A 17,048-nucleotide genomic window follows, 5' to 3' on the forward strand; every position below is an offset into this window, starting at 1 on the left:
GTAAGAAATTTCTAATACACATTTTATTTACTTCAGGATATTATAGAATATGGCTGGAATTGCTTTGGACGAATATGAATTGCTGGGCGATCCACGGTATCGCTCATATATTTCTGCGGTTGATAAAGCCCTAAAAAATTTTGAATACACCAGTGAATGGGCAGACCTCATATCTGCTTTAGGGAAATTAAACAAGGTTAGTGTGTTTTTAAAATTTAGTATGTTTTTTTTTTGTCTTGAGTGAATGAGTTATATTTTCTAAAAATGATCTAAGAGAGGGACTAAAAGGTGTAGTGTAATGATTTATAATTGAAAAAGTGTGATTAACTGTTTCATCTTCAACTGATATAATAGATATTATTTTCTGCCAGTGAATGAAAAATTAAAACTTAATGATGCTTTTAGAGTAAAAGAAACTTGAATATAATTTATTTGTTAAGTTTTTTTGCCGGCTTAAAAAAATATGTTGAGAAAGTATTGTTATAATCATTTTTTATTGCTTTTATCATTTATTCTGTCTCATTTTAACATGCTAGCTTATGTGGTGCATTATTTTGAAGCTGTGCTGACTTGTAATCAATTTAAATCCTGTGAATAAATTGAACAGTGATTAAAAGTAAATCTATATCGCAAACTCAGAGAAATCCGCACTTCTCTGCAATTCAAACTGTCCAGATTTTGGGCCTTTTCTGAATTTCAGAAAAATGAATAACACTGCCCAGAAAAAAAGCCCTTCAAAATGCTTCTGACAATATTCTTTTTGATTCTTCTGTAAAGTGACCCCCTGAATCCAAATAAGATCGTTTCCTACCATCACCCTTTTGGAAATGGTGCCCTCCTATTTTTTTTAGTTTTTGAGTTTCATAGTCATTATTTTTATTTGAAGGAGAAGGGAGCATTATATTAGTCATTAACATTCTTCTGAGGCACTAGAGATATGCTAAATTAAAAAACATGAACATTTGTAGCAAGACTCATGGAGGTATTCCCCCTAAAATATTTAAAAACTTATCAAAACACTTTTTTTCTTGAGGATTGTTTTATCATTTATTCACTTATTTTTCGGTGTAAAACAGAATATTGAAATCAATCCTATGAGCCCCATCTTGGAAAAAATTTCATGTTGTAAAAAACGCTTTAAAAGAAAAGAAAAGAAAAATTGGAAACACTGTATCTTACATACAAGTCACACTGCAGATTTTCAGCAAAAAAACCTTTTGTATTATTATTCATCATATACATGTACATTAATGCTGTATTAGAAGCATACTTAATGTCATTTTTAAGCTTAATAATATTTATGAGTGTAACGTAAATAAATGTAAATAATCCTGTAAGTATCTTTACTAAAGATCTGTGGTGTAACATGCGGTGTTTCCAAGAATAAAATAATTTTTTTTTCAAAGTGAAAACGTTTTGGAATATGGGTTTTTCTGGAGTTAGTCCGATACTTTGACTTTTCACCGAAAAGTAAGTGAATTTTTTAAAAAACAAACTGCCAGAAAAAAGATTGTTTTTGATGATTTTTTGAATATTTTGTTAGGAAATACTCCCACGAGGTTCCCTCCCAACTTGCTACAAATGTTCATGCTTTAGAACGTTTTACCTCTTGAACTCCTATAAAAAATGTTCATGATTAATATGATGATCTCTTTCCCTTCAGACAAAAATGATATCAGTGAAACTGTCAAAAACTGAAAAAATAGAGGGGGTGAGGGGGGGCATTTTTTAAGAAAAGGGGGTAATGGGGGAAAAACAGTGGTTATATTTGGATTCAGGGTGCTATTTTACGTAAGAATCAGCAAGAATTGTGTCAGAAGCATTTTGAAGGGTTCTTTTTGCCTTGCAGTGTAATTAATTATGGTATTTTTTATGACTGTTCAGTAAAAGTAAAATTTGTTTATAAATCACGATAAATTGTGGAACTCAAAAATCAAGTGAGCTATGAAAATAACATTGAAACAAAACAAATGTAAAAATATACAATTATTCATTAAAAAAAAATAAATAAAAGTAATTTCTAAAAGAATCACAATTAATTATGGAATTGAAAGCTCAGATTAATATTTAAAACAAGCAAATGTAATATTAAATACAATTTTTGTTGACTATCTCTTTTTTTAAAAAAACTATTTTGAATATATTTAATTGTTACATTGATTTCTTTTTGACTAAAAACTTCGTTCGACTAGCAGCTAAATAAAATATTTTTTATTGCATAAAAGTCTAAATGCATTTTTCTTATTCAACCTTACTTACGTAATTTTTCCGTAAATCGAATTAAAAATAATTTAATTTAGCACTAATAGACAAAAATGACCTTGTAAAAGGTTTATGTAAATATTAAAAGATTGGACATTTTTCCTGCTGTTCTTGCTTGCTTTTATGTTTAAAATCTTGTTTTTTGTGTCAAATCTTTCACACCTATATTTTTCTTAATAGGTTCTATTGAGTAATGTCAAGTATTCCGTCATTCCAAGACGTATCACTATTAGCAAGCGTCTTGCACAGTGTATGCATCCAGCTTTACCGAGTGGTGTCCACTTAAAGGCATTGGAAACCTATGATATTATATTTAAATCCATTGGCCCTGTGAGATTGAGTCAAGAACTTTTTATTTATAGTGCTGGACTCTTTCCTTTACTTGGAAATGCAGCTATGAGTGTAAAACCAAGCTTGTTAACAATTTATGAAAATCACTTTGTACCACTAGGAGAGAAACTCAGGCCTGGATTGAATGGCTTTTTAATAGGTGTACTACCCGGCTTGGAAGAAGGTTCTGAGTACTATGAAAGGTTAGTAGATAAAGATGGTTAATCCTTAGTTTCTGATAAATTTAGTTTTTAATTTCTGATAGCTATATATTTTTAGCTCTTAATTTATTGTAATTTTATGGGTTTTTTTTATGTGAATGGTAACTTATGAGGAAGAATTTCTTAGTAAATATTTGATTACTGCACTTTTATCAAAGTGGGCTCGTTTTTTGTGATTAGGGGAAACAAAGGGTTTTACAGAAATTAGTGATAGAAATCTTGACAGTTATGTAACATGGGCTTCTATAGGAATCTTGCCAAACATCACTAATCAACTTTTAAACTTGAATCTTCAATTATTGTCAAAAGATCACCAATTTTTGGTATTACTTCCTTCGGTTATGAGTTGAAATTTTATCTTCCTTAAGCTTAAAGAAGTATAAACGTAAAATTATATTTAAACATTTTAATTTATGTCTTATACGTTGATGTGTTTAATGTAAAATTTGTATTGGGATGTGTGTTAACATTTTCTTCTATTTTATGCTGGCCTATTGTCCTTTATCCTATAGATATATCTCTTACCTCTTACTCACTTTCTTATTTATTTTAGCCTACACTACTTTATAATAATTTATTCTTATGGGGCTTTAGGCGGTGTTAACCTTAAGTGTAACTGACTACATGGGCAGCGTCATTTTTATCTGGATTTTTTGCCACTAGGTAGCATAATCAAATTTCATGTAGGGAACTGTATAGAATTGTTGGTTGAGTGACATGCAAACTGTTTTGCATTGGTTGGTCTTATCAGTTACGTTTGTTTAATATAAATAAGTTATGCTAGTAAGCTTTAGGTGTAAGATGAGACTTCTTAAAGGTTCTCAGGTTCAGTGGTAGTTTTGATCATTGAAATATATTTTCAGTAAGCATGCTGTTAATTTGCAGATGTTGTGTCAAACAATAGTTGAACGGCACCATGAAACTGTTCTAATTTTTATCTGGTAGTTTTGGACGGGATTTAAAAATATTTTTAATTTTCAAGCAGTAATTTTTTCACATCACTTTCCCCATTGATGTTGAACAATGGGAATAGAAGCTTTTGACTATATTTCTTTACTTTTTTTTCACATCCATGCCCTTTATTTCCTTCTGCATTGGTCCTTTCTTAGTTATCACGCTTTGGTTTATGATGGCTCCATTCATAACATTTCAAACCACATTCATAATTTAGCAAAGTACTTCTACTAATAAGATAGCATATCAATCATTAAATAATGGGCACTTCTATCCTGAGTTAGTATGAGCCATGATTAGAAAAAAAAAAAAAAAAAAGAAAAGAATGAAAGAGGTGCACAAAAAAAAAAAATTCACTAATTGAAACTATACTAATATTATGTAGTAATCGGGGGTATGCTTAGTTTATTTCTCGACTCTCATCCACACATGCCGAGGAATTCTCACTGCTAAAATGGCAAGTATGAACAGAGAGCAGATGGTTTTTGATAACTTGTTTTTGTGTAAACAAAGGAATTGAAATAGCAAATTCAGTCTGGAGACAAAAATACTTATCAGAATGTAGTAAAATTCCATGCATGTTAGTTGGAGAGCATTTAACACTTTTTTAATCCTTTGTCTCCTGATATTTTTGAGAAATAATTAAATGTCTGACCCTACTGTGTATACTTGGGTATAAATTTTTTTAATGAGCAGTAACTTGAACACGACCAACTGTTGTGAAAATTCACGAATCTGACATTTCTTGCATTTTTCGAGTAGTCCGTCTTTTACTGTAGTTATTTAGTCTTTATTTCAGTCAGACCATTTAAAATATCTGAGAATGTTTTAATATTTACTTCTTTAATGTTTGTTAAAAATTATACTAAAATTCGGAAAATATTCAGGGTTTTGAGAAAATTTTTTTCTAAACAAAACTAATTGTTCAATGAAAATTTGCAGAAATTTGACCTCACAACTTTCCAACTTATTTTTTGTACTGAGTTTCTCAACTTATCCGAGAGTAAATGCATTATTTTTACTTTTTTTTTGTTCTAAAAAGAAAATTCAGTTTTCAGTCTTTTAATGGTAGTTTCTCTGTAATTTAATTTATTTTTTCTCAATATTATTTTGTTTTCTAGAACAGATGAATTGCTTTTATGTGTGTGCTCAAACGTAGAACAGAGCTACTTCTATGGTTGTATGTGGAAATGTATTCTTTCCAATCCTACAATAAGGCTGCCTGCAATTTCTTTTGTAATTAACCATTATAATCGTCGACTTTCAATGGAGGATCAGCTGCATGTGATTGGCACTGATATTGATACAATGGTGAGTGTAACACTCAAATGATCTATATTTTAAACAAAAACCTTTTAAATGTTAAAAATTATGATGTGAGTGCAATATTTATGTGTTACTAATGGGGTTACATCTTGACTCCTCGCCAGTTGATGCAATCTCCAGGATCACGCAGACTTTCATATGGCACCACTATCAGTGGACAGCCATGAATAGTTGAGAATTTTATGCCCAGTTTCTTATTAAAATGTATTATATGACAAATGTTTGGAAGGAAAATGTTTTTTTTTGTTTAATATGGTATTTGATCATGCAATGGATAATAGTTCCAAGTCTGTGACCAGGTAGTTGCAGTAATATAGTAATATCTATCTCGATGTCATTCAAAACAATTTCCTTATTTTTGAATCATTTATTACATATTTTACTCCTAATTTCTCTCTATACAGCATTCTACATATCATTTTAAAATGTGTGTTGAGTTTTGAATTTAACTAATAATACAGTCAAACCCCACTATAACGAACCCTCAGGAGACTGGCTTAGAAAATCTCTATAACCGAGGGTTCACTTTATCCGATTTTTCGAAAATAAGTCTGCACTTAAGGATAACTGTGAGTAAAATATTACTATTATTGTACTAAGTAGTTAACAAACTATAGAAATGTATTTTTTTATTTAATTATGTCGTTTGGATTGGAAAATTTTATTTTTGGTTGTCACCCCTAATCTACATTCCATTGATTTTTCTCTCAACTTTTGTAAACAAATCTACAACTTGTTTATCTAGTTTCAGTCATAAAAAAAATTGCTCAAAACATCTACAAATGCCTTAAAATTACAATTCTACCAGGTTATAACTACAGTAATCTAAGGAAGGAAAAATTCTTTGCAAAATTAGAATAGACTTTAGCTGCTTTCCTATTTCAGAATAAATTTAACTTAATCCCTTACAGAGTTTTTTTCACTCTCCTAATTTCGCCATAGTCATTGTAAAGTTCACAGTACAATATTATCAGAGGAGCAGTAAGTGAGTAGTTTGTTTTGAACCGGGGTATTCTAATTAAAAAGGGGTAACTATTGCAGAAGATGGTGTTTTCGTATGGAAATATTCGTAAGGAACGTAACTGGGACAATTGCTATGAAAATTTGAAAATTTTAGAAATTTTTGGATCGCTATAACCAATTCTACAGCATTTATGGATGGTTATAAGTATTTGAAAATACATTAGCATCATAAGGCTTTATTTGAGACCATTAAAAAGGTTCGCTGCAACCGGAGAAATTTTTATGTCCCGGGTTTGGTATAGCGGGGTTTGACTGTATTTGTTTTGGTTCCAAATCTTGAAATCATTGTCTGCTTTCAGTTCCTTAAGAAAATCCCTTCTTGCTTTTAAGGCACTTTCTGTAATAGCCAGTTAAAAAAACACAAAAAGTGAACTTTTCATTATCGAAATTATAATTGAAAAAGAAAAAAATATTGTATTTTATTTTCTTAAACTGTGTAAGCCTCCTTCAGTAGATAGGTTATGTAACAGTTTTTTGCGATTTATATATATTTTTTTGTTAAAACCGCTTCATCCTTTGTTATAGGTACTGGCAGGGCAGGTGAAAGTAATGCACATTTACTTGTAATGGAGAACAAACATTGAGCGAGAGTGCATGGTGTCATCTTCTTGTTTATTCTCTCAGTAACAATCTGGACAAGTCTTCCAGAATCAGTTCACTAATAAGTTGCTGTAGCTGTTGCAGTGGAGTGCAATAACTACTACTGAAGTCTACACAGAAACACTAAAGTACATTTCAAAATTATATTATTAGCTAAAAATTTTGAAGCACAGTAATTCAATACTTGTTGCACTGTATTACACTAATGCTCACACACATGTACATATATTGCACTCTGTTACTACAGCTCTGTTTAATTTCAACTCACATACAATAGTCAAGAACACATTAGAATTTTTATCCATTCCAAAATTCAAAACTTTCAAGAAGAAAATGAATTAAGTTGTACTTAATCAAAGCATCAAATTCATAATTTATTAAATTAAAATAGTGGTTTGCTATTCAGGTTTTTTCCACTATTGACTGCATTAATTATGTGATATATTTTGCTAATTGATGTAGTTAGGTTTCTTTTTGTATTTATTTAAAGCCAACTTAAGTTTTCAAATTATTAGTGAATGTGCATTGCTTTTCAGGATTTTTTATTTTATTCTATTTTAACATTTTTTTTATGTCAAACTAATTTGAAATTTTAACATTTTAGTTGAATAACATGTTTAACAGTTTATGATCATTTGCAATACAGTAAATTCCCAGTTATTCATTGAGTTGAGTGGCACGAGTACTGTAGATAGCCAACAAAAAGGCTAAAAATGAGGGATAATTGAGGTTAAAAATAAGACTTCACTATATTGGTTCATAATACTTCATATAAGTGAAAATATTTAGAGTACAGTGAAAGTGTTTTATATTTTATGGAAAATGGAAATTAACATCAACAAAGAACAAGTATACAAGCAATGAAAGAAGTGCAGTAATTGATACAAAAGCAACTAATTTAAGTTTACAATTTAAAAAAAATCAACCATTGGTTTTTGTTTTTTGCTATGAAAATACATTTTCTCGATTATTGATTGACTCTTGAATAAACCTTTCGTGAGTAATTGAGATTTTACTGTATAGCTTTTTGTGCTTCTGCAAGTTTAAGTTTGAGAGTACAGTGGACTCTCGCTACAACCCAATTCAACCTAGGCCAAATGGCTATAACAGGAGTTTTTCATGAGTAATGAGTTTTAGACCTAACAGAAATTCCTCGCCCATGACACAAAATATCTCGGAAGGGAATAGCGGTGCTTGGGCATCACACTCCTTATTGGCTACTAAACATTAGTTTTGGGAATGGACTTTCCCTTTAGCATCACTGAGAGCAGAAGTTGCCCACATGGTGCCAGTCTAAACATTGTTTTGCTAGTGTAAACAAATTAACCATTTCGCAACTTTCATTTACCTTTTTCAATCAAAATAAATGGTTGATGAAATATATTTTCACCAAAACTTTCTGTTAATCTAAAGCTTGTGAAAATGGAAAGAGAAGTAGAAAGTTCGACTATATTAAAGAAAAAGTAAAGACTTTCAATATATACTTGAACAACAGAAAAGTGCTTCAAATATAATTACTATATCTTCTGTGCACTAGATTATAGTGCTGCAATTTATTATTACTATTTACTATACATTCCATACTGTTTCATTTTATGCCTTTCTCTCTCATTGATTTTGTGCATCTTAACAGTATTTTATGTTAAATAACAGAGCTTTTCTTTTTTTTGGAAATACAATAAAAATTCTTTATGTAGAAAACAGTGATATAAAGTTAAGAAATTGGTTAAAACAGTTTGAGCATTGCTTACAAACATCTAAAATACTAGAGTACGTTTATAAAAGAGAATTGTGTACATACCCTTTTTGAGTACCAAGCATGCTTGGGGAACTAAGCACAGGGGTTTTGTATTCAGCTGACCGCCTAACCCTAACATCTGCATTGCAACCTTTGGTCACAAAAACTAAAATGGGCAGAGTAAGTCTTGGCCCCCATGGACTCTCGCATCACTGAGTTAATTTTAGTTTAGTTAAAAAGGAAGATATTCATATTTAGTGTTTTTAGTGCTTCATTTTCATGCCTGTAATCAAGTATAGTAAGTTAAAATAATATCCAAAAATATTCATCCGCTATTGAGATATACTTCTTAACACTGCTAATGCGTCTTACTCAGCCAATTCATTAACTGCCACAAGCATATTTATATGCCAGGAGCAGTTAGCACATCAGGTAAGCGAGATGTATCTATATGCCCATGACAGTTAAGGAGTTAATGCTAAATACTTTGAAATAGAAAATTCAAACTCCTGTTACAGATGGTAAAAGATTGTAATTCTTTACTTCATTGATACTGTAAATGTGGTGGAAAATTTTGAGTTTCAAAACACTTTTTTACAAAAATAAATTTTTCAATTATAGTGATACATAAAAAAAAACAATATATTTTCAATATTATTTAGACCAGTAACTTTATGCAAAGTTGGAAAAGAAGTAGATTTTAGCATTTTCATGGAAATGCTTTGAATCTTCCATAGGCAGGAGTCTCTTGCTCATACTAATTTTAAGGAAGGGATCTGAGACTTTTTTGTTGGAATTCTGCCATCCCACCCTGAGTTTAAGCTCCCGTTTTTATGTTTTAGATACTTGATTTTTCTTTTGCAGGTTCTGAAAAACTTTTAAATTCTACTTTTGTTTTAATTTGAAAACTCATATTGTGTGTACTTAAAGTACATTTAAATTGTCTTGACTATACTTTGCAATTAAAAGGTTCAAGGTCTGTGTGCTGCCCTTCAAGATTCTAGTGTTCTAGTTCAAAGGTGTGCCTTAGATTTATTATTGTTGGGATTTCCATTTCATCGCAATCAATTAGTTTCATCTGATATGGTTCATGTTGTGACTTCAGCTTTGACAGTTGTTTTAAGACGAGATATGTCTTTGAACAGGTGAGTTATCACTAATTTGTTTGGCCTGAGTTTATGCATTGCACAAAATAAAAAACGCTTTTGTATTAGAATGCCTTTTGTGTATATTATTCATATTTGATCATATAAAATATTTAAATTAAAAAACAGTACTTCGTTTTTCTTTTAATGTCATGTATTTTATGAACTGTAACACTTGGTTGAAACTTTTCTGGGACTACTGAAGGATTCTGATGGCTTTTTAATGACAAATACTGGAGTTCTAGGTTTTTTAATTGAAAATCAAGAAATCCTATAATAAAAAAAAACTTTTGAATTATTTATCTTTATTATTGGACGACATAAATGACAATTATTAATGTTAATGCTTGAACGTCAAAAGCTGTCTCTCTCTTTTTTTGTTGTTAAACCTGGTTATAACGAGTCCTGATTTAACGAGAACTCGGATTTAACAAGAAAATCCGTAATATTTAGTTGATACTATATTAAATCTATGGAAGCATAACTGGGCTTTAACGAGTAAACCCTGCTTACAACAAGCAATATTTTCATTCAAAAAATTTCTATTGACTTCCAGCACAGCTTATCCTTTCTTAAAAAAATTCTAGCATTCCAAAGTAAACCTAAAGTTAGTTATGAGTCATAAATCTAGTGAACAAGTGATAACTTCCCATTTTTCAAAATCTGTGTTGTAGAGAAGCATGTCAAAATTACATATTTGTTGACGCCAAATGTTATCACGTCCAAAAAACATACTTCCGATGATACTCAAATTCAAGCAAATGCAGTTGGAAAAAAAAAAAAAAAAGAAAGCAATGATGAAAATGATGAATGTGCAAAATTTGAAGCTGAATGGCCCTTAACAAACTGGATGACTTTTGATATGTAGAAGAAGTTGGTTTTTGAAATAATGTTTTTGGGCCATTAGTATTCTTTGAAAAGCATGAACATAAGAAAGAGATACTAAGACAGTGAAAAGCAAATTAACTTCTTCGGAAGAGAACAGAAATTTAAAAAAAAAAAAGCGAATAAATATGCATGAGCTTTAATGATTTTTTTGCTCATCTGTATTTACGAGCACTTGGTTATAATGAGCAAATATTGTGGTCTTTTTGTGTTTGTTATAAGGAGTTGGACTGTATTAAAATGAGGAGAGGGACAAAACTTTTGCAGGGTGACAAGAAATAATTTAGGCACACATAATACATTATAACTTTAATTCTAACGAAAATATATTTTGCTGTTTTGATTCAAGCATTATGCAGTAAGTGCATTGGTAAAATCATCTGTGCATATTTTAATTAAATACAGGGTAACAAGAAATTACTTTGACTTGACGTGATATATTATAACTTCAATGCTAATGAAAATATTATGACCAAACTTCAAAATGAATATGAATACATCATTTCGTCTAATATATTTACAAATTTTCAAAGTGGCTACCTTTAGGATTAATACAGAGCTTTAAACGTGTCAAAATTTTTGGCTCTGGGCCGCAACTCACTTACTGATATTTTATCCCATCCCTTGCATAAGGATTTCTTTTGGGGATGCCAAAGTTTTATGAGGTTTATCACTAGGGTTTCCAATTCCGCACCGAATTCAGTCCCGCAGGATTTCGGGATTGTCCCCAATCCCACGGGATCCCGCGGGATTGACTTTATTCTTCTAAAAATTAAATTTTTGTATCAAATAGAAAAAGTTGTGCTTTTTAGGAAAGGCTGCTTTTATTACTTGAATTAGTAGTCTTCTTGAGCTTTGTACACCATTTGTTGAGCACTGCAAAGTCAGATCCTAATTAGCAATCATAGTTTGGTAAGCAAGAGTTTGCTGCTCGAATGGGATGGAAAAGGATTTTTGCTTTAAAAATAATGCGCTTGATAAAATCACGTGCTGCGGCTCCACTGCAGTTGGTTTAACTGAAATTAAATAATTGTGGTCCCCCAATAATTGTGTTTAATCCCCATTAACCATCACCTTCTGAACTAGATTTTTCTTATGCTTGGTTTTTGCTCAAGAATGGCAAATTTCGGACATAAACAATGTCTATTGGATGTGTGTTTTGATGTTTCCAATTTAAGTTGCATTAATAATACCCTTGTTGCTACATTAACGTTTGTCATTGTATCAGTGAATTCGATTCAATACAGCAAGGGCTGAATACTGCTTCATTTCACCATTTCACCAAGTCGCTGTCTCAGTAAAAGTTTTGGGATATCTTTGCTAATTTTACTTGTCATTTTAAATAGCATTCAAAAACATGAGCAGCTTAACTTACTGCACTGTCTTCAAGTCATCCTGTGTTTTATACAAGTTTCTGTTGCCCCTTTCAAAGTCGTGCAGAATATGTTAGGTTTTTCATTTTTTTTATTTTTCATTTCTTCTATTGAGTGCATTTTTTCTAACTTAAAGTTTTTAAAAGCATACCTTAAGCTTACAGAAGTGCTTCAACATTACACTCATGCTACTCCAGCTGGTTTTGGAATCTGTAATGCACTTTCTCTATTTTTTCTGAAGGGTAATGTATTAGATTCTAAATTTTACTGATGATTTTCGAAAATGTTTTTAAATTTTAAGCAATTTCTCAATTGTTGAATGTTTGAAAACTAATACCTCAAATGAGAATACCATTACCAATTCATTTTCAAGAAAATATACTCTATTTCTATTGTGTTCTTAAATGGTAAATCCGCCTTTGATCATATGAGACAAAGTTTTTCTTGCTCTCCTTGCAGATATATGAGGAAGGTTATTCAAACCTCAGATCAGTGGTTGGAAGTAGCGCGCTACAAGTAGCGACGCTACTGTAGTAGCTACATTTTTTAGTAGTTTGTAGTGTAGCGCACTACTTTTGAAAAAAAGTAGAGTAGCGAGTAGTTCGCTACAAAAGAAAGTAGTTTGTAGCGATTTCTGAAAACTACTTTTAAATAAAGTTGTGAAAAAAAAAATCTGAAAAATACGAGCTGACATCAGACATATTTTGACGCCATATGTTCTATCTGTTAGACCCCTTTGGCATCGAAATGTTCACATTTGCCCAATATTTGCCTTCAGTAGAGTATGACTTAGAAAGAAAAGAATAAGCTATAACTGCCAAGTAGTACTACTCCGTTTGTGTTTTCTGTCAGCAGAGAATGTCCTGTGGATGAACATTTTAGATGTCAATGAGATTATTGTGCCAAAATATCCTCCTAATGTGGAAGTTACTGTAGAGGATGACACTAAACTGCCCTGGTCGGCTAACAATAAATATTAGTGTCATATAAACGTATGATAACAGAAATGTTTCCATTTCGTGCAAAATATGCCTGTTCAGCAAAAAGGTATGAATGTCATCGGCATTTACAGTCGAATCTCAATTTACGCGAGGGATGCGTTCCAAGACTCCCCACTTAGGTTGAAATTTCGCGTTGAGGAAAAGAGTATCTATACGATTTTTTTTTTTATGACCATACCAATTATTTTAGAAATTTGTAAACACCCCTCACACACACGCAAACTATTTTAACCCATTTCTTAACTTCATTTTTCCGAATTTAAACGTAGAGAACTTGAATTTTACTGTATTTGAAAAGAAGCTTTGTTATTGAATAAAAATACGGTTAGGGTGCACAAAATCAATGGGAGAGAATGGCATAAAATGAAACAGTACGGTACGTATAGTATGTAGCAAAAATAAAACGCAGCACTGCAATAGTACTGTACAAGATACAGTAATTATATTCGACGCACTTTTTAGTAGTTCAAGAATATTGAAAATCTTTAAATTTCATTAGTTATCAGAAACTTTCAATCATTCCTTTTAAAACTTTAGATAAACAGCCCGCTTATGTGAAATAATGTTTCATCAACTTCATATTTAGAATTAAAAAGATGCGGAGTGGCAATTTGTAAATTAACAAAGCGATATTTCGACTAGTACAGTGTGGTGTACTTTTGCTTTCCGTGATGCTAAAAGGAAAGTCCATTCACGGAACTAATATCTAGTACTCAATAAAGAAGGTGATACTTAATCCTTGTGATTCCCTTCCGAAAATTTTCGTGTTACGGGGTAAGGGATTCGCGTTAGCTCCAAAATCGTTACTCGAGAAAAACTCGCTATTTAGCCATTTCGTGCGAGTCAACACTTGCACATTGAAATAAAGTAAGCACTTTTAGTTACATTTCGGGTATTTATTAACATTTGATTATAAGCACTTGTACCGTTTTGGATATATTTAAAATTTCTCTTTTCTTTCTTTTTTTTTACTGATTGAGTGTCGATATATCAACAAAATAAATGTCAATTATTAAATATTGTAAATTTTTGAGGTTATTAGGAAAAATTGAAAAATGCTCTTATTTCATTTTATCAGTAACGTAAGAAAGGAGATCGTATCCAGGTCCTGACCCCAGCTTGAAACTCAAAATCAACTAACTAGTTCCTACAAAATATAAGTACCTGTAAAATCAACTCCTAAAATGAAAGTTAAAGATTTTCTCTTTTGTTTAAAAGGTGTTTTTCACCAACTAAATCAATGTTATGTGTACATACAGTAAAACCTGCCACATCCGGACCTGTCACATCCGGACCTCCCCATATCCGGACGGTTCGCGGAACAAATTTTCAATTTTTGAGTAAGAAAAAGTCAAAGTATTTCTTTCTTTCGAACTGTGCGACTGGCGAAAGAAGAGATAAATGGCGCCGCGCCTATAGTTGCAAAAATATATTTTGCAAAAAATAATCTGCCGAGAAAGGCAGTCCTGCTGTTGGAAAACGCACCCTCTCATCCCGACCCAGAACTAAAAGATGGCGAAATAAAGTGTCTTTTTTTGTCCCCAAATGTGACATCCCTCTGTCAGCCTATGGACCAAAGTGTTATAGAATCTATAAAACGTGTCTATCGACGAAAGTTACTGACGGTTTTGATTGCTGGAATGGATGAAGGAAAAAACGTTACAGAGACTCTAAAAAAAGTGGACATGTTGGATGTGGTGATGTGGGTGGCCCAAGCGTGGGATGACATAAAACCAATAACAATGGTAAGGTCATGGAGGAAGTTGTTACCCAAACCATCTGATGAATCTACGGGAGAGAAACCAGAGGAAGGTAGCAATGAAACTTCCGCCAAAGATGAGATTGCTGAACTGGTAAAGAACCTGCCGGGATGTGAAAAAATGAAGGAAGACGTTGTTAACGAGTGGTTGAGTGCAGACGAACAGAACGAATTAACAGACGGCGATATATTGAACATGGTGTGCAAGAATGATGATAAAAACTCAGACAGCGAAAGGGACACTGACAAAAATCCGGTCGTAAACGTAATGAGCCATTCAGAAGCTTTCAAGTCGTTCGAGGCTCTGCTGTCCTACGTTCAAAGTCAAGAAGATACTTGTGCTAAAGCCCTGTATCCGTCTAGCCCTCGATCCTAGACGGATCGAGGGCTTTAACTTGTGCAAGTGACGTGATGCTCTTGAAAAGGATGAGAGACATGGCTTCAAAAAAACGTGTACAATGTGGAAAGCAGCAGAAAAAAACCAACTTTTTCAAAAGCTAAGTAAATTTTTGTTAATACTATAGCTGTGATGTGTAACTTTTTGTAAATAAATTGTGTAACCTTTTGTTTTTCAATGGAGCATATTGTATGTACATACTACTAAGTTTATAAACGTTTAAAACTTTAAATTTTGTTTATAAGAACAGAAATACAGCTTGAAAACTCCATAATACAGCTATTTTTAAATGCAGTCTTGATATCCGGATTTTTTGATATCCGGATCGGTCTGTCGCCACATTGATCCGGATGTGGCAGGTTCTACTGTATATGTATTTCTATATAAAATTTTAATCAAATTAAGACTGAATCAAAATATTTACATTTTCAAGTAGCCGAGTTGCACTTCTTGAATGAAATATTCACTGTCAAGAATTAATAAATTGAAGGATGAATTCCTTCAACTTTTTAAATACTTTTTTGCAGCAAATATTCGTAAAAAATGTTTGGAATGACAAATTGGCTCGGTAAAGGAATGAAATTATAAGTAATTCTTAGGAATATTCCACTTTCAAATGAGCCAATTGATTAATCTAAAGTTTTTTAATTTTTTCTTTCAATCCTCAAACGATGTGTATGAATTTTATTAATTTTTTTAAAAGTAGCGAAGTAGCGACTACTTTTCAAAAGTAGTTTGTAGTTGCTACATTTTGAAAAAAGTAGTTGTAGTTGTAGTTAACTACATTTGTAATAAAGTAGTTGTAGTTGTAGTTCGCTACAAAAAAAAAAGTAGTTTTTCCAACCACTGCCTCAGATGATGCATGTAAAAATAGTCATTTTATGAGCGACAAAAGCTGGAAAACGCTTGCATGGAAAAAATTTACGGAATTGGAAATCCCGCGGGATCAATCCCGCTAAATATCCTGCGGGATTCGAGATTGGGATTTCCGGATTGGAACCCTATTTAGCACACCCCTTGTCCCCACAATGGATCAAACAGAATAATCAATTGGGTTTAAATCTGGAAAATATGGTGGCTTTTCTTGAGCTCCAATGAAGTCCGGAAAATGTGTCTTGCACCAGTCTTGAGTGCTTTTAGCTCTGTGTGCAGGTGTTTAATCCTGTTGGAAGGTCCATCTTTTATTTCCAAAGAACTTTTGCGCCCAAGGTAAGACAACATCTTCCAAAATTTGTTTGCAATATGTTTCTTGGCTAATTTTATCCCTTCATCAACAAAAATAAGTGATATTTTCCCACTAGCACATATCCCACCCCAAACCATTAGATTGGGATCGTTGACTCAGTTCATCAGTGCAAGAAGTTCCTGGAGACAAAGTTGTGTGCCAAGGGCGTATATAAGGAAGGGGCTGAGGGGGCCCGGACCCCCTCCAAAATCTGGAAATTTTTTTAAATAAAGGTAGTTATTTTTGGTTTTAGTTGTGCTCACAAACAACTTCCAAACTTTTAGCTACAAAAAAATAAATAAATAAATAAATAAAGTAAATAAATATGATAGTGATAACAATTATAATACATTAGATCAGAGATTTCCGAGCTGGGTGCCGCAGAAAGAGGTGTTCATGGTAACAATATGTATATAAAACTAGATTAGGATGCTGTGAGAAAATTCAAATTCTTCAAAGGGTGCCACGAATCGTTAAAGTTTGGGAACCCTGCGTTAGATGGCACCAGGCAATAGTGTTCAGAAGGGGTCAGAGGATCCGTACCCCATACTCAAGAAAAGAATGTGTCTTGGGAAAGCAAAGTTATTTTAAGAAAAAGGAAAGCAAATAATGTTGGGAAAAAATCTCAATTCTTTCAAAAATAAATTGTTAAATTAAAATGTTTTTAACAGATGCAGTTTATTGCTTAGCAAAGTAAGTTCCACTCTCTTCACCCCCCCCCCCTCATTTTTTTTCTCCCTTGTCTTTCTAAAAAGAGGAGTCTTCAAAGTATTTTTCTCCTTAACTCTCACCCCTATTTAAAATAAGTT

General features: G+C 32.2%; 1 protein-coding gene across 1 annotated transcript in view; it reads left to right on the plus strand.

Moving 5' to 3' along the window:
* The first annotated feature begins 33 nt into the window (after nt 1-33).
* The window catches only part of LOC129231146 (protein dopey-1-like), a 118,890-nt gene continuing 101,875 nt past the window's right edge, over nt 34-17,048 (plus strand). Inside the window, exons 1-4 of the mRNA XM_054865394.1 lie at nt 34-196; nt 2,443-2,795; nt 4,889-5,078; nt 9,424-9,599. Coding sequence (XP_054721369.1) covers nt 50-196; nt 2,443-2,795; nt 4,889-5,078; nt 9,424-9,599 — 866 coding nt within the window. The 5' untranslated portion in view covers nt 34-49. The remainder of the gene's footprint in view (nt 197-2,442; nt 2,796-4,888; nt 5,079-9,423; nt 9,600-17,048) is intronic.

The sequence above is a fragment of the Uloborus diversus genome, chromosome 10, assembly GCF_026930045.1.
Source record: "Uloborus diversus isolate 005 chromosome 10, Udiv.v.3.1, whole genome shotgun sequence".
NCBI classification, from domain to species: Eukaryota; Metazoa; Arthropoda; class Arachnida; order Araneae; family Uloboridae; genus Uloborus; species Uloborus diversus.